This window comes from Trematomus bernacchii, unplaced genomic scaffold (genome assembly GCF_902827165.1).
Source record: "Trematomus bernacchii unplaced genomic scaffold, fTreBer1.1, whole genome shotgun sequence".
Classification (NCBI taxonomy): Eukaryota; Metazoa; Chordata; class Actinopteri; order Perciformes; family Nototheniidae; genus Trematomus; species Trematomus bernacchii.
In genome coordinates, this window is record NW_022987714.1 from 2,710,663 (window position 1) to 2,736,410 (window position 25,748).

The 25,748-nt window shown below is 40.3% G+C and overlaps 2 protein-coding genes across 2 annotated transcripts; both read right to left on the minus strand.

Moving 5' to 3' along the window:
- Window positions 1-10,334: 10,334 nt before the first annotated feature.
- On the minus strand, window positions 10,335-14,691 carry LOC117491714 (annexin A2-like). Its single transcript, XM_034141802.1, has 13 exons — window positions 14,567-14,691; window positions 13,855-13,912; window positions 13,661-13,754; window positions 12,826-12,920; window positions 12,608-12,721; window positions 12,341-12,431; window positions 12,032-12,111; window positions 11,887-11,946; window positions 11,476-11,569; window positions 11,290-11,385; window positions 11,050-11,108; window positions 10,698-10,820; window positions 10,335-10,624 (listed from the first exon to the last, which is right to left on the minus strand). Exons 1-13 carry the CDS (start codon window positions 14,674-14,676, stop codon window positions 10,565-10,567), a joined length of 1,134 nt encoding a protein of 377 aa, XP_033997693.1. The 5' UTR covers window positions 14,677-14,691; the 3' UTR covers window positions 10,335-10,564.
- Window positions 14,692-14,873: 182 nt separating this feature from the next.
- ice2 (interactor of little elongator complex ELL subunit 2) lies at window positions 14,874-24,705 on the minus strand. The gene is made up of 15 exons (XM_034141801.1): window positions 24,553-24,705; window positions 22,817-22,918; window positions 22,355-22,703; window positions 22,148-22,267; window positions 21,924-22,058; window positions 21,604-21,720; window positions 21,168-21,327; window positions 20,267-20,445; window positions 19,352-20,180; window positions 18,684-18,856; window positions 18,455-18,584; window positions 17,118-17,202; window positions 16,746-16,796; window positions 16,007-16,250; window positions 14,874-15,426 (listed from the first exon to the last, which is right to left on the minus strand). Exons 1-15 carry the CDS (start codon window positions 24,564-24,566, stop codon window positions 15,274-15,276), a joined length of 2,841 nt encoding a protein of 946 aa, XP_033997692.1. The 5' UTR covers window positions 24,567-24,705; the 3' UTR covers window positions 14,874-15,273.
- Window positions 24,706-25,748: the final 1,043 nt, after the last annotated feature.

The window sequence follows — 25,748 nt, forward strand, 5'->3', positions numbered from 1 at the left end:
TTCTCTTACAGCTATTGCTTTGAATTACAGAGGACTTTTTGTCAAGAGCGAGAAGGAGATGAATCAAAAATTCATCTGAAGAAGTTCTGCATATGGGGTGAGGCGAATATATACCTCTGGTGGAACCAACATTTGCAAAAGTTCTATCTCCTTAAGCAATTATTAGCGGTGATAGTTTGACATGTACAAGAGTTGTCAACAACTGACTTTAAACAAAGTACAAAGCAGAAGTAAACAGTGCCTTGGGCAAAATTAACTTGGGGGACTAGCCACCTCATGAATTATAAATGACCATCTATTACTGCAGTGAGTGCTACTACCAGGAGGCTTCATTCATTGGAGTAGACTAACCTATTTTCAACACATCTGAAAGTCAAGTGACAGTGAGGCGCCAAAGAATGCAGTTCAGGGAAAAATGAGGCTGTTATTTAGTAAACGAGTTGTGTAATTTCTAAATTGTACCAAACTAACCATGGAATGCCCTCGGGGGGTTTGTGTCATCTGTTATACGCGTTTGCCTACTAACTGCCATTCACTTGCAAATTAATTCCCTTCCCAGAGCACATTTTAATCCATCTAATTAGCAAAGTGGCCTATACATAAAAGCCTATGTTTTATCTTTTTAATCTTCACCGCCCTGATGCTGCCTGGAAATAATTGAAATGATGTCAACTAAGATTATATCGAGCCAGGGTGATTTTGACAAACTGGGCTTGGACTAATTTGTCCTCTTTGAAGATGCCTGTGATGAGCGCTGTTTGTCTGAATCTCGGGAGAAACAAAGTTTGAATTTAACAACAGAAAATAAAATCCACAGGTTCAGTGTTTCTCCTCTTCACATACCTTCAGAGTATTTCCTTTGTTTTAATTCTCAAGGTGGAAATGTGGTGCATTTACTGACCTGAGATGACAAAGAAGAGGGATTACAGAAGCTCCCCGATGCAGCTGTGCAGGAGCCACGAGGAATCTGGCTGGTCAACATTGATTAAAGACGGCAGCTTGTCCTAACCAGGGACTTGTGCCTGCCTGTGCCTTGTGGGCTGCGCCTCAGAAAGGTGGTGAGACGTCTGGATTGGCACCTCTCTGGAAACACTGCTGTACCCACTGGAGAACAGTGAAGCCTGAACCACTGAAGCTCCCTGTAGAGCCAGTCCTACCAAAGGCTTCTTTAGACGGAGAAAATAGATGCTGAACGTCAATTAAACAGAACACTTTAGGCAGGATTTTAGAACTATTAGATTGTTTATTTTTGTCCATTTAAGAAAATTAGTCTCACCTTTTTGTTTTAGTTGATTAACATAATCTTTATAAGGCCACATCGTGTCAAATATAATCAGAATCAGAATCAGAAACGGGTTTATTACCAGGTAGGTTGACACGTACGAGGAATTTGACTTGGTGTCATGGTGCATACATAAAAGTACAATTAAAAACACAGATAGTATTTTAAGAAAACATTAATAACATTAAAAAACAATAACAAATATAGTAAAATAAAATATAGCAGTATTTACATCGAAATAGAATGGAATAAAATATGAAATATGTGCATTAAAAAACAGATAAGGAACTGGACCGCAGAAGCTGAGAGGGACATCTGTTTCTTCCTGTCAGATAAACACAAGAAGATGAAGTTTGAAGTACTGAAAGGTGAAAATAGTTTTCCTGGTCTGACTTTCACTGCACACACAACACTTAAGACACACTTTGCTTTTTTTTTAACCCCACATTCCCTTTATCGTCTTCCTTTCCTTTTTGCAATTTGCCAGTCTTTGCACAGCGTGTGCAGCTCTGCCTCATCTTCAAAAGACCAGATAATACAATCTTTTTATACCAGTGGAAATAAATACAGTAGGAAAACAACGCTGTGATCTAGCTCTACAAACACCGTGATTGGCAGGTGGATGGCACAAAGAGGAATTCAAGCACAGCTTCACACATTAATTGTAGCTGCCGTTAAAGGATGTTAACCAATATATATTCAATGCTCCCTTTTTAGACTCAGTTCTGAGGAGTCACTCTTCAAGCATTGCAGTTATGTGAGCCGCACCGCCGTAGATTTCAGGAGACTTGAAATACCTTTTTTAGTCGGAGCGACACTACAGAACAACATTCCCCCCCAGCTGTTTATTGGCAGCAAAATAAACTAAAATAACTTCAGTTTGTTTTGAATTGAAAGTCTTCATAAATGAAAATAAACAGCACTGCAGCTATGTGCTGCCGCATTTCCATTCCCATAGAAAAACACACTGTGTATTTACTCTGTATACTTTGGCACATCAGTATTTCATTTTTCTTTTATTTGGTTTTGAGTGTTTTGATAAGATCAAGAATTATTTATCACCCTGGACACAGCGAGGCCACTGTGCTTTGTTGTTTCTGATTAAGGCCTTCAGATACTATGCTAATGTGAAGAACACAGGGTGTGGTGGAGAACTTTCCAGATGAAAGTAGCCGTGCTCTGATAAAAGGACAGCGAACACAACACCGCATAACATTAGCAAGGTGGAGTTACTTCTACTTACTCATAATTGTCCAACATGCCTGGGAGATACACAGATGAGTACACGGGACACCGACAAAAAGACCCTCGCCCCTTGTTTTGCATAATACTCAGCTTTGCATGGAGGCAGGGAGGGGCAGCGGGGAGGGGCAGGTGCCAGTGATCTTCCCACTGTCTCCAAGTCATTTTGTTTATCATTCAAATGAAAACCTTGTTCCATTATCCATGAGGGAGTGGGAGTAATGTGTTAATGTCCCTTTTCTCATAGCTCGTCTTCTGGTCCAAGCTGACAGCATGGCACCCGTCCATGTCACAGATGATGAGAGACAAAAGGCACACAAAGGGCGGCAAAAGCAGGTAATTACTTCATACCTACACTTGTGTAAAGGCGACACCCCTCAGCATTCATATTTCTGTGTATTATAATTAGGCCAACCAGGCCACGGTGTGGTGTTTGAGGACACATAGACTTTGATGAAATGTGAGGTGTCAAGCAGACATGAAGGGACCTCAGCACTTCACTGTGTCTTGTGTTTATGCTGCATGCAGTAAGAGTCTCCTCATAGGGATGCTCATGATGCTCTATGTGATTGATTATTTAGTGGAAAACTCTACAGCTCGAATCAGTGTGAAGCCAGCACATAAAGTCAAATAACAAGGGAGAGTGCAGGTCTGAGGGAGGGAAAGATCTCAAGATGTTTTTGAAGCGAGTCAGAGTAGCCAAAGGCGAGTAGATCTTCACGCTTTCATATCCCCCCTTTTTAATATTTCTCCCCTGTTTTAATGATGTGCTTCCTATCCTTGAGTAAAGTTCTTCATAGCCAGTGTTTTTGCCAGAGAGGATTTTTTCTCTTTGAAATAAAATGTAAGTATATATTTAGTCTCCTAGTTTACAGGCTTACAGGCCAAGGAAGAAATTCAAATTTGTGCTTTTATGAATAAGCATATTGACGGTTGTCTGGCTATTGCCGCAATGTTAACAATATATTAATAAACAGTGTTTGAACTTTGCTCTTAAGCTTTGCTGCAGGACTATGAAGCTTCAGTTTGTAAATTAACAACAATAATCACAAAAAACATTCCTCTCACTTGCATCACCTGTATGTTAATAAGAAAAAAACAACATGAAAAAGCAATATACACATAAGAAAATAAACAGAAATGATTAAGTATACATGATGTGCATAGGTATACTTTGCATAACGAAAAATCAAATATTGATGATAGTGGAAAAACTTCCAAAAGAAGAACACAATGAAAGCCAAAGCAGCAGGCGGCTGTCATTACTGCACCTATAAGTGTCTAAGGCCCGAGTATCAAAGCCGTCCTTTGGATATCACAGAGGTCTGCTCTCCTTTAAACATTTCTATAATGAAGGCATCTCATCACACTCCGTCCGTCTCAATTATCAGCCGAGCCCTGAACCGCCATGTCCCAAACCCTGAGGCCGACTGAATATACCTGCGTGTCCTTTTCTCCTCCACTAAAAGACGCTGGGTGCACTTGAAAGGACACACAGCCAGTAAAGTTTGCATATGTGACATTTCTTAGTCTGTATATATAGCAGGGAACTCAGGATTTTGAGATCATTAAATCCGCAAGACTGCCCAACTAAAATCCAAAAGACAATGAAATAGGGACACAATGAATAAATGTGCACTGAAACAACTGAACCGTTGACTTGAATGTGTTATGTCAACAGATTTCACATAACTGTATTAGGTTAGTTGAAAGCAATAATATTAGGTTTAAATAAAATATATTAGGTTCAACTTAATATTATTGCTTTCCATTAACCTAATATAGTTATGTGAAATGTATTGACATAATATTTTAAATGAAAGCCAACATTTCAGTTTTTTCATCGCATTGCGAAAAAGCCAGGGTGTATGTTATTGGTTACAATGTACAATGGTTTAACAAACAACCCAAAATGCTAAAGCCAAATATTCCTTTATAGGATTTCCGTTTTCTTGATACTACGACACTATACACTAACTAAAACAAGGTAATAGAGTTTAAATCATTACAAAATGTCTGTCAACATCTTACAAGCCGCTCAGAAGCTATAACATTGACAGTTAGTTTACAATTCAACAATGAGAGGTTTAACAGCATTTCTGAATATTGTTCTGTTACAAAATATTAACAACTTCCTGGCATAGACGTTGAAAGGGAAATATGTATAGAACAACCCCCCCCCCCCCCCTGTCTTAAGGCAGAGATAGCCATTGAAAAAGTGCTGGTTCAGTCTCTGTCTCTGGGCATAGCTTTGATCAGTCCCACCTCAAGACTTATCCTGGAGGGAGCACTGCACTGCTATTCTCCATGGCTAATCATACTTCCTGTCTTTATGTGCTTTAGACAAGCGTCAGATAGAAGCACAGGAACAGATTTGCCCCGAGAACATGGAGAATAAAGCCTCTGGTTGTGCTGCAGCTCGTCTTCTCCAGCGGATTTCCTCATGCATATTTCCACTGTTATGGAGTGGATTTCAACCCATTGCCGCTTTAAGAAAAGGTGCTTTTGGGAGAGGAAAGAAAGCCTTTCGGAGTTCAAGATTCCATGATAAACGCCCTGTATGTCACCTGACTGTATTTGTAGCTGTACCTACAGTTGCTGATGACAAGGCCAGAGGTTAGATCAATCTGTACTCTGAGCCACAGCCTGAAGAGACGAGACACGAGTAGTGAAATGGTTAAAAAAAAGTAATTTCACATGCACAGCATATTCTTTGGGCTCAGGCAATATTGCTCTGCCTGCCACCAGTGGCACTTTTCACCAAGAAACATGCTTTGTGTATTTCAAGTGAGTACAGAAAAGACCATTTCCGCCAGGAGCCAAAAAAGAATGAAAAGAAATAGACAAAAATCCTTTTCCTTTTTTTTTATTGCGGGGAGGCTGAAGGCTATGAAAACCATCTTGTGTTCTATTTTTGAGCTGATTTCCATATGCATGGCCACCTGAGGGAGGTCAGGCTGCCCGGGCCAACTTCCTCACAGGGAGAGGGACTGACGGTGACAAGGACACAAACCCAAGCACAAACCAAATGCTGTCCTTTCCAACAGCCACGCCACTCACTATCCTCTGGCACCACCAAGACTCTCACACGGAGAGGCAACTGAATCGCCACAGAAGAAACAGAAAACAACAAAATCATTTTCCTTCTACTGCTCTCTTGTTTTTTTTTTTCTTCTTCTGCTTCAAAGCCTGCAACTCTCTGCTGCGCCCTAGGGTTAATTAACATGAACCAAACTGTGAATGATCAGAGAGAATGGGAAATCTCCAAAGGTTAAGTGTCACATGGGAAACGTGTTGTCAGAAAAAGAAGAAGACTAGGGTTTTTTTTTTCCTTTTCAAATGTAGCGTTGCACAGGGAAGACATTTGTAGACACCTTTCCAAAACTTTGCATTTCTCCTGTCAGAGGAGGCAGAGCTTCACAGACTGGCTTCAAACAATATCTGTAATTCAGTGACATTTTGATGAACAAAATAACTCTGCAGTTTTCTCTAACTTGCTGATCTTTCAATGGATTTAACCCCTTTTTGTATAATAAAAGAACACACAACACAATTCCATAAAGTGATTAGCAAAAGCTGGCGGAAACAAGCACACATTCATCACAAAGCTAATCACTGCTTTTAAAGACCTACTTATTGAAATTGTGTCTCCTCTTGGTTTATCCCTGGAGGGAAAAAAAGAAAATGACTTCATGAGCCACAGATATCCTGGGTAGCATGTCTTGCAGGTGAAATAGTGAGATTTCTCTCTGTTATAATTAACATGGGCTCCTCTTCTCTCCCTGTGGCTTGTCGCTGACATTTGGTTCATGCTTGAGTGTCTGCCTAGCTGATTTCAATCTCTTGCATGAAGGTGAGGGTGTGTGTGTGTGTGTGTGTGTGTGTGTGTGTGTGTGTGTGTGTGTGTGTGTGTGTGTGTGTGTGTGTGTGTGTGTGTGTGTGTGTGTGCGTGTGCGTGTGTGTGTGTGGGGTCCAGTGGCCAGTCTCACAAGGACATTGGTGACAGGGCCTGTCTTCAGTAGATGGGATTAAGCATCATGACAATATGGATTAGACACCCACTCAGTCAATCCCATCCTCCAGCAGGTTAAGAGGTTGGAAGCCAAATGCTGAAACACAAATGAGTCTTGTCAGTGTCTCTGTGTTCTTGTGAAATTGCATCACGTAAAAAGGTCATATCTCCCTCGCTTCTGAACACATATTTTGACAATTTCCAAATTTATCACAGCGATCTCAATACATCGTGTCGGCAGTGACACACAGTATTGATTTACACCGTACTACGAGGATGAAAACACCTCAGAATGGCCGCCTCATCCACCGCCGCAACAAGCCTTATTTTACATTATTACATTATGTATGCAGGCTTGAGTATGGATAATGGATGAATCTAAAGCAAAGCAGTTTAATTACCCACCATCATTCTGTCTCACCTAGCTGCCGAGCACACATCTTATTAGCCATGGTGTAAATAAACATTAATATGCCACCTTGATAAAGACTGTCCTCCTCTTGCATGCTTCTTGGTATATTATCAGCATCGCCGCAAAATACACACACCCAATCTGATCTGGTGGCGTGTGCAAACATCGGAGGAGCTGCTGACGCTGGGCCAGACCATTACAACCACTTCACAGAAAATTATCATTAGTGCATCTGGCTGGAGGCCACGCAGCACCATCAAAAGATGAAACTGTACACACACAGAGTATGCACACATGTATCCGGTAAGATATAAAACACAAACCTATGTCAGACATTTGATCAAACCAAGAGGATCACAGCGATCCTCGCAAGCCTGGATCTTTGTCAGAAGATTCTGTTGCATGTCGGGCCGGCGAGTGGCAGAATAGGCACAGGGGGATGAGGGCTGTCTCTGTGGGCCGACTGAAGGAGGGGAGACAGTGGATACAGATAGAAAGCGTGTAGGTTAACCAGCCACAGGGTAATCTCATCCCTTCAACACACGGCAATAGAGAGGAAGCTTCAAGCAAAGAGAAAAGTCAGCATCCAACCCAGCCCTGAGCATCAAATACTGCTGATCTGATAAACTATATAAAAGTCTGCTTATGTCTCCAGGCAGGCTTTTCGAACAAACTGGATTGTGACTAGAATCAGACATGATTGATTTCATCTTCAATTAATAGCAAATCATCTTTCTTTTAAGAAAACTGAAACTTATGAGTAAATACTGCAGTGAACAAGCTGAGGTTGAGCAGCGACACTCATAGCTGGCATCAAGTAACACCTTCTTGTGAACTATTTTGGCTTCTTAGGATGACAGAAGCTGAACTCTTCAAAGCATTCAAATGTGTTGCATGTACACAAAGCCCTTTCATAAACTTCTCAAATGTCTTTTTTTGGTCTGCAGATGGACTGACTGCAGCCAAAACCCAAGAGGAGACAGGCCTTATTCTGCTCTCTTATGTTGTTTCAATTACCAGTGTACTGTACAAAGGAGGCAGCCTGATGGCATGACGAGTGCACAGCGCTGTTGTCTCAGTTTGAGCCTCATAAAAGGAAGCGGGCCTGACGATGCCAGAGGCGGAGGATCTGGCTCTTCGGTCTGCGCCGAGAAACATCAGCAGAGCGCCTTTCTTTAGAAGGAGATGTCCTTCAGTGTGGTGCCAACTCTCCCTGGGGCAGCAGCATAAGACACAACCTCTTATTTACCATATGCAGGATCTCTGCGTGCCCTTTACGAGCCGGGATATTCAGCATCACAAAGACAAAGGCCACGCTTTCTCTGAAGAAGCTGTGGTTTTGCTGAATTAAATAATGATAATTAAGAAAATATTAATCAAACTCTGGCTCTTGCGACTCTGCAGCTGTGTTGAGGGAGCGGGTCCTGCAGCTTAGCCTGTAGGAGTTCTCATTTAGAGTATGCCTGCGACCTATAGAGCTGCAGGCAAACACACACTCACCAACACACACAGATGCACACAATTAAAAGCAGACCTTGGTGGCCTACTACTCTATAATTAAACACCCTTTGGTGCTTTGCACAAAAGTCTGAGCCGGGTTCAGATGTGTCAAGGAGAGAGAGAGATGAGAAGAAGCTGCCGGTTCTCCAAGTTGCAAGTTCTGTTCAATGCAATGAATTAATAAAAAGCACAAACTAATACCTTCCCAATGTGCAGTGGGTATGACTGCGGGCCGGCAGCAGCTATACAGCTGTACTGTGAAACTTTAATGCTGCTGGAGGCCTGCAGCGCTGCCTGGGCTTTGTCTCTGAGGTGAAGCGGGGGAGCTTTCCACATGTTCAATCTAACTGGGACACGTATAAGAAACAAGAAGGGTTTGTCTGACCTTTCAGGCTAAACCGCCATGATATGACAGCCTGACAGCTGGCTCCCTATCAGTATCTTTGATTATCCAAAAAAACAAAAGTAATCAGAAATCCCCTTTCCAATTCAAACCTGTGATTATGGTATTATTCTTCACCTTTTAGGCTTCTGAGTGCTTGTCATTTGGCTGTAGTTGTTATGGTAATGTGAGGTATTCCATCTCCTTCCCTGCATGCTCTGTGTTTGACATTCATGGGGTTAAAGTCCTCTGAATGATGAAGTGCCAGCGTTTGGGACAGTAAATTGCATCGTTTCAATTGAGAAGAGAGTTCCCCTTGGGTTTGTGGAGGTCCCTACGGGCTGGCCTTGAACAGAACAGCATGTTGTACATCTATATAAAAAAGGGAAAAATATGGTGGTACTTTCCTCTTTATGATGCAGAGATTAATCTGTCTCCACATCCGCGCATAAATCTCACTCTCTGCTTTGCAAAATACTGTTTTACCTTACTTTACACTATATTTTATATTTTTATTGCCTATAAACATAAACCATCACAAAGGGCTAATGTTCTCATCAATATTATTACAAAATGATCATAAATCCAGCGCCTTGTTAAAATGTGAAGCCATTTCCCCTTCTCAGTTACTCAACCAGTGAAAATATTGGACAGAAGCACTATTTTATCAGGCAATTTCCCTCACAATAATGGATGATCTCCTATCATATTTGAGCCACAGTACACCACTTTGTTTTAGATTATTAAGTCTGTGCGCTTCCCCTCACATCCTTTTCCTCATCGCTGTGTTCAGCAGAACTGATCTTGCCTTTTGGGGCAATTTGTTCTTATACTTCAGTAGAAATGCCTTGACAACACTGGTGGTTATTTCATCCTGAGAGACCACAAACTAAACAGCAGAAACACACTGTATAGAAGCTTGTTTAGTGGTATGCAAATCATCTTTGCCGGAGGTAAAATTAACATTTTTAATTAAAATATTAGCACCAAACAAACACAGAAAAACACACTAATGATTAAATCATCTTGATGGAACCTCATAGTGCAAAAGGAAGAAGATTTTAATCATTATTCTTTATTTGAAAAGATCTATATTGACTTTACTGTGCTTTTCATTATTTCACAAATCTTCAAGATTGTGCTGTTGAAGTTTTGGATTTCAATTTAATTTCAGATGTCATTTTAAAATTTCACAAACTGCTGTTTAATTATGTTAACATATGTTGTGCAAATAAAATCTATGAACCCTGTTTTTAATGACATTTTAGTAAATGTAATAATATAATAAATAAGACAATGGAATTTATAATATTTTTTATTTTATTTATAAATGTAAGATCTCCTCATTTCTTCAGCAGGTTTCAGATGTTATAAGGCCTGAGACACAGAGGAGATGGAGCTGTACTTGTTTCCAATGCTACTGTAGCGCCCTCTAATGGTCTTTTATGTAAACATCAAGCTACAGAAAATGGGTTGAATGTAAAAAAAAAGTAGGGAACAAAACTCCATTAAAGCAACTTTATTGCTGTTTTAGTCAAACAAAAGTTAGATTTAATACAGACTATTCAAATATCAAAGAGATAGATGCATCTCCTTCAATGTTGCATTCAAATGTGCGCAGAAAAAGTAGGAAGGGCTCTGAGTTTGTTCCAAGTATGATATTCATAAGCCCACCTTTCCAGTGCACCCCTCCAGTGGCAGAATTTGGGTCATTTTGATACTGATGATTCATTTTTACTGCTCCGGTCCGCACAGGCCAAGCAGCACCTTCTGGTAGTCTCCCTTGGTGTGTTCCTGCAGAAACAGAGCAAGTGAGAAGGGCTGCACCACAGAACTGACTGTAAATCAGCCTGAATGAGTCACCTACCAGAATAGTCTTTTGCAAAGACTCTCCGGTGCTGGTCTTGTATTCAGAGCAGATCTTCTTCAGGTCCACCTCGCAGCGTGACACAATAATACTGGTCACTATCTTCTCCTTGGCTCCTTTACTCTGCGCAGACAAGCACAAGTCAGCACTTACAAGTTGTTCGCTTCAGACTTAACTTCAGCAGCTGATGTAACACTGCTGTAAGATCACTTTTGCCAACTTCAAATTCTGTGTTCCTGCAGCAAAATTGTTCTTTCACAAGCAGATGTACTTCTGTTCCAAAAAAAGAAAGACAAAGTCTGGCCCTCAAAATAGCCACATTTCCAAAAGAAGAAAGAGAACAGCACAGTACCTTCATGGCTTCATTGAGTCGCTTGGCAAAGTACAGCTGTTTGTTTTCAAAGCATTCAACTGGAGCAAAAAGAAAAACAGAATAAATATCCACAGTAACACGTTCTGTAGTTGTCTTTTGTGTTTCAAAGTTTATACATACAATAAAACGGACCTACAGAGTTACAATTTACTTCAAAAGTAGAACAGAAATAAACATATGCATAAATAATATGAATACATGATAAACAAATGTGTGTACCTAGCACCAGGAAGGACTTTTGCAAGTCTCCTTTGACTTCTTTGGCAATGCTCTCCTGCATGTCATAGGGACTGTAACTCTTGTACCTCTGAAACACTGACAAGCAGAGAAGAACGATTTAGATATTGAGAATTCAAAACCAATACTTTTGTAACAATAATAGCAAAAGGAAACAGTGCGTCTTACCTTTCTGCAGGTGGGGTACGCTTCTCTCAGACATAATGGAGATCCAGATGGGCACATCAGTTCCTTTGATCTTCACCCCAGCCTCATAGAGGGCCTGATATCAATCAGCAAAATAACAGTAGACTTATTATGTATACTTTATAATGTGGCATGATGGTGGGTGCCACTCCTTTTTAGATATCAATACATCAAAATTAAGTAATTATCTTATTCACAAAACTGCCAACTGCATAAACTTGTACAAGTGATCCGGGGTTTTCAATCTCATTTCAATACATTTTTTGTGAATAAGTCGGTGGTGAAAAGTAAGAACTTAACATTAGCTAGATATAGAATACAATTTAAAAAGGTACAGATTTGAAATGAATCAAGTTTAGATTTCACAAACAAAGTAATACATGGGCAACTTACTCTGGCATCTTGATCAATCTTTTCATGGTCTACGACAGCGATTGGAGCTGCTCTGTTGGTCTGCACAGAAACAACACATGACTCAGGTCAGTTTAAACGTTATAATTTTACATTAATCATAAAGACAGGCCCTAACAGATCTCACCTCCACCAAAGCCAGGAGCAGCTTGGCAAAGTTCCCAGAGGTGTCACCAGCCACGTCTTTCTCCAGATCTTTCTTGAACACTGTGGGAAACCATGATTTTTGTTGAGATCAACCACATATAGCTGATGAAAGTGTGGTTCAAGAACATTTAGACAAGTCTCAAGACCTTGGATGAACATAGTGAGCCTAGGTTTTACATGATATATATATATATAATGCATGACAAGCACAGTAACCTTTAGGTGATCATTATACATTACAGTGTATTCACAGCCCTGTATATGAATGCTTGGGATGTTTTGGACTCACACTCCTTGTAGACCTTCTTGATGTCCACCAGCTCCTCATTGCTGCGTGAGCACAAAACCTCAATCAGTGTTTCTTCATCTGTTCCTGCTCCCTGAAAGAGAGATACATCTTTGTTACTCTCTTTACGTGACACTTTAGGATATTCACAACTATAATTTAGGGTGTAGCATTAAAGCAAGTTCAGTCATTTGTCCTGTAGAGGGCAGTGTAGCCCTTCTGTTAAATCCACTGATGATGAGTAGCACTGATGCAATGCGTGTCCTTTACCTTGATAGATCCTCTGATCAGTGAGGCATCGTACTGGGACGTGCTCTTCATCAGTCCAAGGATCACTGCTTCCAGAGAGCCAGACAGCGCTCCCTTCAGGGCTGAGATCAGGTCCTGAAAATACATCAGTGTTAGCTTTATGTGTCCTTATTGTTTTAAGCCACCACAAAGTAAGAGCTGTGAAGCATTTTTTTTTTTTTTTTTAAGGCTTACTGTACCTTCTTTGCCCTCCTCTCATAAGCGAAAGCGATGTCTCTCCTTTGTGAGTAGGTCCGCTTTGTGAGGATGTCGATGATGGTTTGTTCATCCACCCCTAATGTTAGAATGAAAAAGACACACAACATTACACACATTGAGTGAGACAAAGGGGAATATGGTGTAAAAACTGGGTTATAAACGACAGTGTGTCAATATGTTATAAGGGTTTCTATAGGGGGATGTAAAGTATAATGTGTATACTACCAAACATTTAGAATAAGGATGGCTCTAATTAGTTTTTTTACAAATGTTTTAGGTGATAATACTATCTCACTTTTGGTGAAAGGATGTTTATTAATTTTCTGTGGAACCTGCCAACACTTACAGTAAGAATCTAAGCCTTCAGGCATTCTGTGTGCTAAAATGTTGAATGGTGTTGGCACACAAATGACAAATAGGAAGCTTGGAGTCATTTCAACATATAATGTGTTTGGATTTAGCTTTAAAAGTGTTTTGGGAAGAATAAACAAACACAAGAAGGGCCTGGCAGCAGAGATAGCTTGACACATGACGTGGTCACAAGGTACTGTCCAAGATCAAACCCTCATTAGTAAAGAAACATCATGACACATTAAACATATCATTCACAACAACAAAATGGTGGACTGTTGAGGAGTAAGCGGTCAGAATGTTGCCAACAGCTCCCAGAACAAAGCTCTGCCAGCTCCGGGGCTCAGACTTGGAGGTTTTCCCAGCACGGTCAAACCATTGGAGCCAGGATGCTGACTCACAAATACCAGCCACTCATCTGTAGGAAGGACAAGCAGAACCAAGCACTGATTTTTTTTCTCTTGCCTTTGGTTTTGATTGCAGTCTCTATTCTAGCAGCGTCTGTGTCAGGGTTGAAATCCTTAGCAGGTACCACCGTGGGGTGTTTGGGTTCATTGGCCTGGGGATCCAAAGCACATTAGAGTGATATTAAATGAACGCCATGTTATTTAAGGTACATCATGTATTGTATGAAAAGTAAAATGAAGATATGACATTACCCCAACGCTGAGACACAGCTGTCCCAGGAACTCTGATACCATAGCCATTTTGAATGTGCTGTAAAAGATGACAAAACAGTCAACACTACACAATCTTGTAATCACATCTATTTGTAACCCTATCAGTGACTTGTCTGAGCTGCAGGCATTGGGTCATGTTTGTTTTTGTCTCAAGATATAATCACTTCAGCCCACCAAGGAAACGTCTACTAAACTGAGGTTGTTGCAACAAGTGACATGTGATGTTGCTTTTGGTACAACTGAGTCACACAAATCCCTGCAAGAGACTTTCTCCATTTTTATCAAGTTGTTCTTTTGATTTCAGTTCTTTGCCACATTCACTTTATGGTAAAAAGGTTAGATACTATTGAACATCCATTAACACATTTAAATCATTATTCAGTCTGACACACTCCTTAACACTAGCCCCAAAGAGACACACCCTGGAAAAGGCTACTGTACTGCAGTCAACTGAGCACATTCACAGCCATACAATGAAAGAGGTTAGAGCGCTCACACATTCTTACTTAGACATAACTCAAGAAAAGTAAATACAAAGCATGTGTGCACAAAAAGAAAGGAAATGGTGTGGAAGTAATTTGCTCATGACAGCAAGTTGGAGAATTCCCTTAAACTTCCCTGCATTGTAAAGTTAATCTAAGTTATACAATGAGTTAGTTCAAAGTAAAATGTATAACTTCACTGAACTTACCTTAGCTGAGTTGAGATGATGCAGAGATATGTCCAGGCAGTGTTTAAGTGGAATGGGTGTTGAAGGTTTATCTTTCGGACAGAAACAATTCCCCTTTCACCTCCCCTCATTCAGACTCCCTCCCCTTTTCCATGCACACACGACTCCACCCTGTTCCACTAGAAGCTACTGGAAGAGTTGTGAAACTTTGGTGTTTTCCCCCAAAACACTATTGAAAAGTCACTGGAACATCTGTACCCTCAGGAAATGGTCAAGGTGATGTCTTGAATCATTCATTCCACACAAACAGTTATAAAGACATATCACATATGGTTACTTAGACAAAGTTTATTATTTATATTTTTTCACTAATTATAATTACCAACATGTACAAAAATAGAAAGTTCTAGATTCTACTCTCAAAGTGCTTAAACGTTCACATTTATGTTCAAAGTCTTAATATAACACCAGTATGAAATGATGTACATTGTCAGTGCTTTCCTTTCCTTTCCTTTCCTTTCCTTTCCTTTCCTTTCCTTTCCTTTCCTTTCCTTTCCTTTCCTTTCCTTTCCTTTCCTTTTCCTTTCCTTTCCTTTCCTTTCCTTTCCTTTCCTTTCCTTTCCTTTCCTTTCCTTTCCTTTCCTTAGCAGTACAGGTTCAGCTCCTCACCTGCCTCACCTTATATGAAATGAGAAGACATGATATTGAATCCTTTGACGTGGGACTTCTTAAAATGTCTTTTTAAGTAGGTTTTTAATATACTTTTTACGGTTGGCTGCACGGTTCTTGTTTTGTCGTTTGCCTACTGCATTCCAGTGGTTCTTTGCCTGTCCGGCTCCATGGTTGTTGTACTTCGACTGCGATGAACCATCTTTCGCTGTCTGGTAGGATGAAGGAAGGTCAAAAGAAATGTAAATAACTGGGACTTCATTCATGTAGGATCATACATTATCACCCCAAATAATATGTTTATCTGTTATTCTCGGATGTACAAATGTTGACAATACAAATGCCCAGTTTAAATTATAAGTTTGCTATTGTAGTTTAAAGATGTGTTAACGTCTTGCTATGTGGACTCAGACAGGCATCTAATGAATGTCTCAGAGTCTACACCCCTAACCCTGCTGAAGAGTTGTTGATTTTGCTCTCTTTTGTCTCTGCTGTTAGTTTTGGACATGCGTAGGAGAACTATTCACTGCACTGACTCAGCCTGTCTGATAAGGACACGACTGAGGGCTTTGCACCCACCACCACAGGGAGACCGCATTGTATGCATCTTGGATTTTAGAGAATTCCTGAGTGGGTGTGTACTTCATAGGCATTAACAAATAAACACTTCTACTGGTTTCAATAGTCTTTCAACTCATTGTCATTACTTGTCCTTTCATGATCTCCACTGCTATAATATTGTTTCATAGTACCATCTATAAATGCAGTAACAATGGTAACGTAAATACAAACCTGCACAAAGGGTTTTGGCGGGAAGGTGCAGGGGACACGGCCGTGTTTCTGGTGGAAGGGCAGCACCACAGACGGATCAACAGGTATCCAGGGGACGAGGCCGTGTGTGGGGGGCTGGGGGACGGAGCTGTGGACCTGCTGCAGGTTGTATGCCCCCCGACTCACTTTCCCATTAGCCACTTTTAATAGGGTCACAAATGGTTCCCCTGCCTTGTGCGCAATCAGGTACTGTCCTTCCTCTAACCTAGAAAATCAAATGAAGTCATTGAAGGTGTGTTAGCGTCAGAAACCCACACACTGAGACATGTTGGAGCATTCCGAGGGGGGAACAGAGCCTTGAGAAAGCAGAAGGTGACGCATGCATTATGTGCCATTGAGTAATTGCTTGTGTAACCCTACAACACAAACATGAAGGCAAACTCATGCTTTTAGCCCGAGGCTGACAGTCATAACTGTTTCACAATTTCGTCATCCTAACAGAACATACAGACAGATGATGCCGGATAACTCCCAACTAAACAATAGAACTACAGAGGAGGACCCAACCCTTCCCCAATTTGGACCGTACATTCATCAAACCACATTTTCCATAGTTTTACACATAAAATATGTTGGGTGCTTGCATTAGAACCAACACATTTAAACCTGTAGATGCATGCCACTACCATTCTTGTGAGGGAGCTCAATAAATAATGTACATTCAAAGCTAAAATAAACACTGTCGTCGTCATCAACTTACCCAGTAAGCTTTTTCAGTAGGTGGTGCAGTATATTCAGAGACTTCGATGGCCTGTGGATGGAACATTCATATTTCAGTCAGTTTCTTTTGGCAATCTTTTACACTAATTCAGATGATTAGAGGAGATTTTAATAAATCAGAAATTATTTATTTGTTCCACAGCGGCTAAATGTACATTGTTACAGCAAATGGACAGTGCAGATAAAAGGCACCCTAAAACGTAAATTAGAGTAGCCCCCGTTGATGAAAATGGCGTAGACTATTTGTTATGTGACTTTACTTTAATATGACAACATTCGTCAAGATATAATCATACAGGGGTTATAAGGTGAAACCTAAACATCTGTGCACATCTGCTGTAAGGACACTCACTTGAACCCACAGGAGATGTTGGGTTTCCAGTTGACGGGCAGCTTTGTGAGCAGAGCTACTTTTGATGTGAGCGCATTGATGTGAGCTGCAGAGACAGAACAGGAGGGTGAGCGATACACTGAGGAAAGATCAAGAGCTAATGAGCACATCAAGAGCTTCACTTCATCATCAATGCCTCTCCTAGTGCTTACAAAGTAATTAGCCTGTGTTGATTTCCCAGCATTGTTACAAGCTTAAGTGGGTGGTAAGAAATGCTTATTGGTCCAGCCTCCCACTCCAGCATGTAATGCCTGATTATTCCAACTGTGCCTTCCTTCAATTATGGACTGTTTTAGAGCCTGCAGCCACAGCCAGAAATACACAACTGGGAAAGCCACATGATAAACCTCATGATAAACCTCATGATGAACTACGAAGCTCTAAGCATAGAAGGAAGTCCTTTATCGGTTGCATCATAATGTTAATAGGTGAGAGTTATTGTATAGTTTCATAACGCTGGAATTGTATCACTGTTTCCTCACTGGCTCATCATTTTCTAATAATTCTGGGACAGAAACCTGAGACGTTTTTTCCTCTTTAGACATCTAAGGTTTTAAATGCCTGATGAAGGGTGACATCCACTTTTTGGCAAAGGTATTTCTGTCAAGCTGAGTATAAGAAAGCAGTATATTGTTGTAGTGACACCAACACTTATGCTCCAGCCCAGAATGTCAACTATGCCAACAGACTGGAAAGGGTTGTGCTTTAGAGACTCCTTTTGCCTTCATTAGATAGAACAAATAATCATTATGCCGTGTAGATGACGATGTACAGTCCCAGAGAGAACGCCTACACGAGTCAACAGATGAATGTATCTCGCACAGAATAAAGTTGAAGTCTTTCCCTGAATCTTGAGCAACAGGGACAGTAAGCAGTTTGGAATAAGTATAAAGAGAATTTAACTGAAGTTCAAAACAGCATTTAGCTGAGGTCTGCACAATGCGTTCTCTGTAATTCCCCATAATCAAATGTGGCTGTAGTTATGGCAACAAAGTAAACGTAATCAACACAGAGACACAGCAGGACGGTGAGTCATCTGAAGACTATTCCATTGGTTTGTGGGAGGATTTCCATGTTGACTCTACTGAACCCTCTGAAGGAGGGAGGAGAAAAGTCTTGTTTTTTATTCACATAAACTACTTTTATTATATTGTTGGCATATATGTTAAAAATAAATTAAACACTAAAAGGGATACTGACTATAACACTAGAATAGAGAGCATTTTGGTAACATTCCTGTCTCTATTTTCACAGACGGAATATAGCATTGTGGGTAAGAAAAGCAACACAAGTCTTACCTATGCAGGGTACAGTGCTGGAGTGGAGCAATGTCTCGGTCCACAGCTGGCAAGCCTCACTGCTGTTCAGACACTCAACTCCATAACTCAGCTGGTACTCCAGCTTGGGCAAGATATGCACTGGCACATACTGTGGTGAAGAAGAAAACAGAAATCAGGCTGATGAAGATTTTGACTTATACTTTCATTTGTGAAATTACATTTTTGGAGGATGAGTGACGACTTATACCTGGTTTTGGTCATTTTGGCCGACTCTCCTGCTATGGGTCAGTGACACAGAGCTCCGCACCATGAGCAGCAGGTCCTGCAGACTGTAGAGCTTGTAGAGCAGGTTGCCTTCTTCTGGAGCGATGTAATCTTGCTCATCTTCTGCACCAGCCTGCAGGTCTTCTGACAGTAGTTCTGTTGGTGGCAATAATGTACGATATGTTATATAGAATCAGAGGATGAAACTCTTGTTAATTGTCACACATCCATGCACACAGAGCACACACAGTGACATGTAACCCATTCTAGTTATAGGAGAAGTGGGCAGCTATTGTACAGCACCCGGGGAGCATTGGGAGTGGGAGTGGGAGTGGGAGTGGGGGGGGGTTGTCCGGTGGCTTGCTCAAGGGCACCATGGCAGGGCTCAGGAGGTGAACTCTCCAAGTAGGAGTCCACGCTCCATATTTTAGGTCTGTTCAGGGACTTGAACTGGCGACCCTACGGCTCACAGTCCAAGCCCCTACTGACTTGAACTGGTGACCCTACGGCTCACTGTCCAAGCCCCTACTGACTTGAACTGGCGACCCTACGGCTCACTGTCTTAGCCCCTACTGACTGAGCCACTGCTGGTTAATGAACCACACAGAGAAACAACTTAAATCATTGAAAGAACATTTGTTTGCCACTAACTTTTATGCTTTGTATTTGTACTGTTGGCCCCTGGTGCAGATTCGTGAGAAGCAGCGCCGCTCTCTCCATCCTGGTTGTTGTTTCTCTCCAAATATGAGGACACACAGGGCTTCACCAGAGACGTAGGATAAGAGTGAACTGAGGGTCCCACACCTCGGGCTGGTGAGCTCATCTCTTGGGATACGGTGGAGCTTTTGGCCGTGTCACTGGCACAGTTGAACATGGCTGTCTGCATGCGCAGGATGTCACCCAGCTGGTCGCCGGATACCTTTGCTTTTTTGGATTGTCGTTTCTGATTTGTTGGTTTTTCAGGGGAAGAACACTCTGAATTTAGAGAATCAGATCTGGCGTCAGCAGAGAGTGGTGTGGGCTTACATTGTGTAGTACGTGTTTGAGCTGGAGACACAATGGAGTCATCAATGACCAGTTGATCCTCATCAGAATCTCCCATAAAAGGTGGGTCTTCGTTACATTCCTGAGCAGAGTCCGGTCTCATGTCTTCAGTTTTTGGTGCAATGGCCTCATTCCCAGCTGGCTGATTTCTCTCCTCTGTTACGGGATCATCCTCACCTGCCACTGAGGTGTCCATCTCTTCTTGTGAACTGCTGGTAGTGTTTGCAGGACGCTCACTGGACCTTTTAGTATTAGTCACAGACGCAGAACTTGATGCTTTCGTACTTTCAACACATGCATCCTGCTCGTTCTTCTTTTTCGGCATCTTTGGGGTTTTAATGGGTTTCGTCTCACCAAATGTCTCCAGGTCAGTAAGGTCCACCTCAAAGTCAAGACCACTGTTTTCACCATACACTACATTTCTTTTTGAGCTCTCCTGATGGAGAAACAGAAAACAAATGATTATTGTTCTGATAAATAAGACCACGTTAATGATATTACTTTTTTTGTGCGACCACATACAGAGAGTTGATGCTCATCCTCACGAAGCTCCGTCATTAAATGGAAGACATTTTTACTCCCATTCTTCTTGATGGAGAGCTTCAGACTCTCCTCATGGAAGACATGGCTCCTCTCTTTCACGGTCATCTCAGTCTTCAGAAGGGGTGAGTCTATATACACAGTCTTCTTCTGTCTATTGCCTGTAAATAAAACATGTGAAATAAAGGATGTGTGAAATGGTGCCACCATGAGGCCACTCAATGTCATTACACACAGTGATGTAGCTCAGATTTCCTTACTGCTGCATAGTGCATTTCTTTTATCAACATGATTTAATAAACTAATGTCATAAGCTCAAGGATTATATTTTAAGAATGATATAAACTTTAAAAAACGTTTTAATAAAAACCCTATCCTTTCCTATAAAATTGCTACTTAGAAATCCAGCGAAATATTCTTGTTGGTCTAAAATTTCAAAACCACTTATTGTGAAAAAATGTAAAAGTGTCACTGAATAAAATAACATTATAAAATGCATCTCCTATTGTAGGTCTTTTGTATACACACTGCTATTTGAATCTGTCATTGATATTAATGTAGCAAGGTCAATATCTGGGGTCATCATCTAACACATTTTGTGTACATTTAAAAATAATTTTGTAGTTTTTGTTAAGATGTATGTTACTGTATCTAAGTTATTTAGAGCAAAAATAATTCATTCTAATATCTGGCTTTTACAGGATACAATTGGATGAATTTTTGGGGCATTATCACCATGACTTTATAGCTGAAAGTGAGCAGCAATGCAAAGTAAAGAAAGAAAAAGAAAAGATTTTTACCCATTCGAAGCAAGCCCTAAATGTGTCCCAATTAATCTTACGTCAACTATAACAGCCTGAGTATCTGAATGATGATGCCGTACCTTCTCCTGGGTTTAACTTGATCCAAACCGGTAATTCCCACTGTTCTGCAAAGTCTGGGCCATGGTTATCTAGCAGCCTTACGAGGGCGTCTCGAGTGAGACACACATGAGGCTCATAACGAGCACACAGGCTGCTGGCATTAACATCACCGCTTATTGTCTGCAGAGAAAAACAAGACCGGGTCAGACAACCAGAACTACAGTCAAACCAACACAGGTAACTTCTCAACAGTCTACTATTAACTGGACTTTGACATCTTTCAGAAACACAATTAGCACTGGTTTTGCTGAGCAATACAAGAACACCCTCTGGTGTCTTTTGTTAAAACTGCAAGAAGTGAAATGGTGTAACAATAGACCTGCGGTCATGAATCCTATTCTAGCAGTAAAATAGCTTTGTGACTTGCTAATTAAAAAAGAAGAGACAATTGCTTACAGCGTGCATGTCCTTGGCTTTTTTAGCTGGAGGATTCTGTGATGAAACACTCTGATAATCCGATGCAAGCTGTGCATCAGCAGGCACCATCGTGTGGTCTGTAATATCCACATTGCCCTGGAGAAATGAAGGGTACAAATATGGAAATGGAACAAGTGAATCAACACCAAAAGACTGATTCTGCAATTCATCACTTCAAGTTGTAAAGGTTGAAAAGAAAACTGCACAATGGCATAATGAACAACAAATGAAGTGGTAACCCTACACTTCTTTGACTAGAAGAGCTCCCGTGTGATAGTAGCACTTCAAAAGTTCATTACCATGATCAGCAGCTGTTTCTCAAAGGTCAGCTTCAGCCCTGGGTTGAATGTTCCCCCGGTCAGACTAGTCATCTCATGGATCTGGTAGAGCTCAGGAAACGTCCTGATGTGCTCCAAACACCCCCTGAAGAACTCCTGAAGAACAAATTAGGGCTCTATGTTTTAATACTTATGAACATACATCACAGAGCTGATGACGGGGGCAATCCTTGCAGTATCACTACCTCTGAATATTGCATAGCTCCCTGTGATATAAAGTTGTAGTCGTCAACACATATGTTGCCCACTTCTTGCAGGTACCTCATGAACTGCATCACTTCATTGTTTACTCGTGCCTGCAAGTTCTGAAATATTAGAACATACTATTAGAAGACCCTTGGCAAAAAAGGACAGGCAGGATTGAAATACCATTAAGGAGTTAATGTAGGTACCTTTGGAGGATCGCTTGCGTTCTTACTCATCATAAAGCCAAGATAAGTCTTCTGGTCGTTGATTGACAGGCTGGACGGACAGGGGTAGGGCAGTCTGGGTTCAGGGTAAACAGCACCCGGCTCTATCTCAATCTGCTTGAGCTTTACTCTTGATTTCTCTGTATCCCTACATTCTGCTGCACCCTGCCCATCATTGTCTGTAAACGGATCGTCAGTATCACCGCTTTCAGAGCAGGATTCATTATTGCTGATGCAACTGTTGTCTTTAAAGGCTGCAGCGTCTTTTGTAGAAGAAGAGGAGAAGGAAGCTTTTGAAGTCCCACAGTCCTGTTTTATGTTCTGTACAGGACTTGTGGAAGGAGAAAGAAATTGAGGTAAAAACATGTTAGATACAGATATATAATTTAGCCTTAGAAAACAGAGTAAAAAATTGTTTGAGCTGATTTATTATCATCAACAAACCTTTGGAGAGAGTCCCACAGCTCTCTGATATTAGGTGCAAGTGAATATTTGTCATAGAGATCTTTGGTAAAGAAAGGAGCATCGGGGACCTGGGGGTCCTCCCTTTAATTTAAAGAAGAAAAAAAACAGTATTTGAGGCACTGCATTGTACCAAACATATGCAACAGTTTCTTCATCGCTTTTGTGGGTGGTGGACAGTTTATTTTGACATGAGAGTGTCTCAAAGTTTGTGTTTTAGGGTAGTGCACATTATAAATGACCATTACTCAACGTAATAGATGACTCAGGTGTAGTGTCATTCTTTTCTGCTGAGTTTAATTTTGTGTATCAGCAAGGGTTTTGACATTAAATTAATCTTCAGAAGCTGGCAACTCATTTTCAAAAGTACAAGTTCCTGAATCAGATCCTGCTGAGCGACTCCACACAAATCCACACAAAATAGTATTGCAACGCTGGACCTGCCAACTTTGTTGGATTTTAGACAACCTTCTCTTGTATATAAATGTTTGTATGACAATTCTGCAGTTTCACATCATTTTGACATTGATTTAAAATCACTTGGTTATATATTGCATGAAAGCTTTTGAAAAGAACTGATTTGGAGTTATTCAAGGTTCAAGGTTCTTTATTTAGTCATACGAACATAGCTACAGTGAAGTTATGCCGATGAAAATCTTGTGTCATTATATGAAAGATATTAAAATTCATAACCTACATGTTATCAACAAAGGTGGGCCATATAAGACTACTTTATTATATTTTTAAGCCTAAATATTTTTCACCAATATGGGCAAGTTAGTACGGAGTTATTGAAAATAACGTTGGTTTTATGTCACTCAATTGGTCATTTATTGATTATCTCCAAGTGAAACTCTGTGAGACAACGGCTCTTAAAGATCAATTCACACAACTAACTAGCAAATCTCCTTAACAAACAAACAATGTCAGGCCTTTGACAAAAAGATAACGTTTTAGCGGTTTGTAATAAGGCAAATTGTTATATTATGTATAGGCCTACATGTGAGTATAATTCATTTTAAGTACCGTCTGTTACTATCAAATTCCCCTTACAGCTGGACAGGGTGACACAGTATCAAGTTTAGTAGGTGTTTTTAGACTTGTAATAACCTTATATTTACAGTCTATTGTAATATCCAAAACATAACAGAGTATTCCCTATCATGTCAGGTGGAGCAGCATCAAGTCAGTTAGAAGAACGCAACTTCCGTTTCAACCTTCAAAATAAAAGCAAACGTTATCCCAACGTCTCTACGACAAAATGTCTAAGAAAGCTTTCTAGATCAAGAACACCGTGTTTAGTCTCTATAAACTATGTTGGGAACTAATGCATTATACCAACAAGACAGAAAAACGTTGTCAAGTCAAATTCTGGAGGTCAGTTCAAGTCTAGAGTCAACAGTACATTTTTGTTTGGCGTTAGTTAAATAGTTTAGGTAAGTCTAGGCAGAACATGCCATTTAGCTACATGGCTTAGTTTAACAACATACAAACATTTCGTTCAACTAAAACAATTCGGTTTATTATTATTTCCAGACTCATTATAATAGCTTGACTGCAGCTATGCTTGCATGTTGCAGCTCTCTGGTTGAGTCTTCCCTGGTACTTATTAGCGTTTTAAATAAAACTACGTCAACACTTATGCATACTTTTAGAGTTACTTAATTTCCGGTTAAGACTGACCTTCTGCTGATGCTTACAGTGAAAATATGACTTACCATACTAGTTCCATTATAGCCACACTAACCAGAGGTCCGCAGAAATGACAACATTAAAGCTACTGTAAATAATGAGTAGCCACATGGGCTAGCAAACCAACGTTTGCCAGGTGACCTTCTTCGTCTGTTGAAATGATGTTGACATTAAAGCGCTCTGTGGGCATCGCTGCCCCCTGTCGGACATCAAAAGTAAATGATCTGTTTTTTAACTGTATTTTTTTATTAACTTTCTAGTTCATCTTCAAAAAGTTAAATGTTTTCCTTGTAAAGAAAACATGTTATTCGTGCTTTTATTCAAAATGTTTATGAACATTACAATACATTCTTGGGAAAATTGGGATCAATAAAGTACCATCTTATCTTATCTTATTCCACATCTTTATTTATGCATAGATGTCGTTATTGTACAAAGCTTTGGCCATACTGTGTGTATGCCATTATGGTCATGTCAATAAAACTATTCTGAATTTGACATCCTGTTGTGTCTGTTTCTGCAGGCCACAATATCCTAAGATATGTTTACATTTATTAAATTTTTTACTTAAATTATGGAAGGCACTTTTTAGGAGGTGTTGCCACAGTCCTTCTCTTTTTCTTGAATTTTCGAACCTAAATGCTCATATCAACATTGGGTATATGAACCATCATGTAAAAAGATATAGGCAACATTAAATTAAATATAGTGTTCCAACAATAATATCAAGAGTATTATTATACACATGTATATCGGCATAAAATTGTTCGAAACCTCCTGTTTGTCAAGGTTGTGTCAAGAAATTGAGAATAATGCTGAATGTTATCCTTTAGAAATATCTGCATTTCCAATCATATGCATATTACAGATTTTAAAGTAACCAAAGACTCTTTGGTACTTCTCTAAATAGACAGATTTTCATATTGTGTCATCAATCAATTGTGATAGTGAAATATGTCAAGACCACCACCAAAAAGGTCTCATGTTGCTTAAATGGTTGTATAGCTTAATGTCTAAATGGCAGATGATGTAGTTTACTATCAAAGTATTTGGACAGGTATGTTCTCTCTATTTCTATGTTCCCTTTAATATTTTGTTAGTGTGTGATTAAGATTATCTTTGCCAGTTGTTAAAAACATGCAATATGATTATTTAGTTGAAAAGAGTGTGAGCTGAAGAGAGATTAGACAACAGAAACAGATAAAGAGTCAGAAAATAGAAG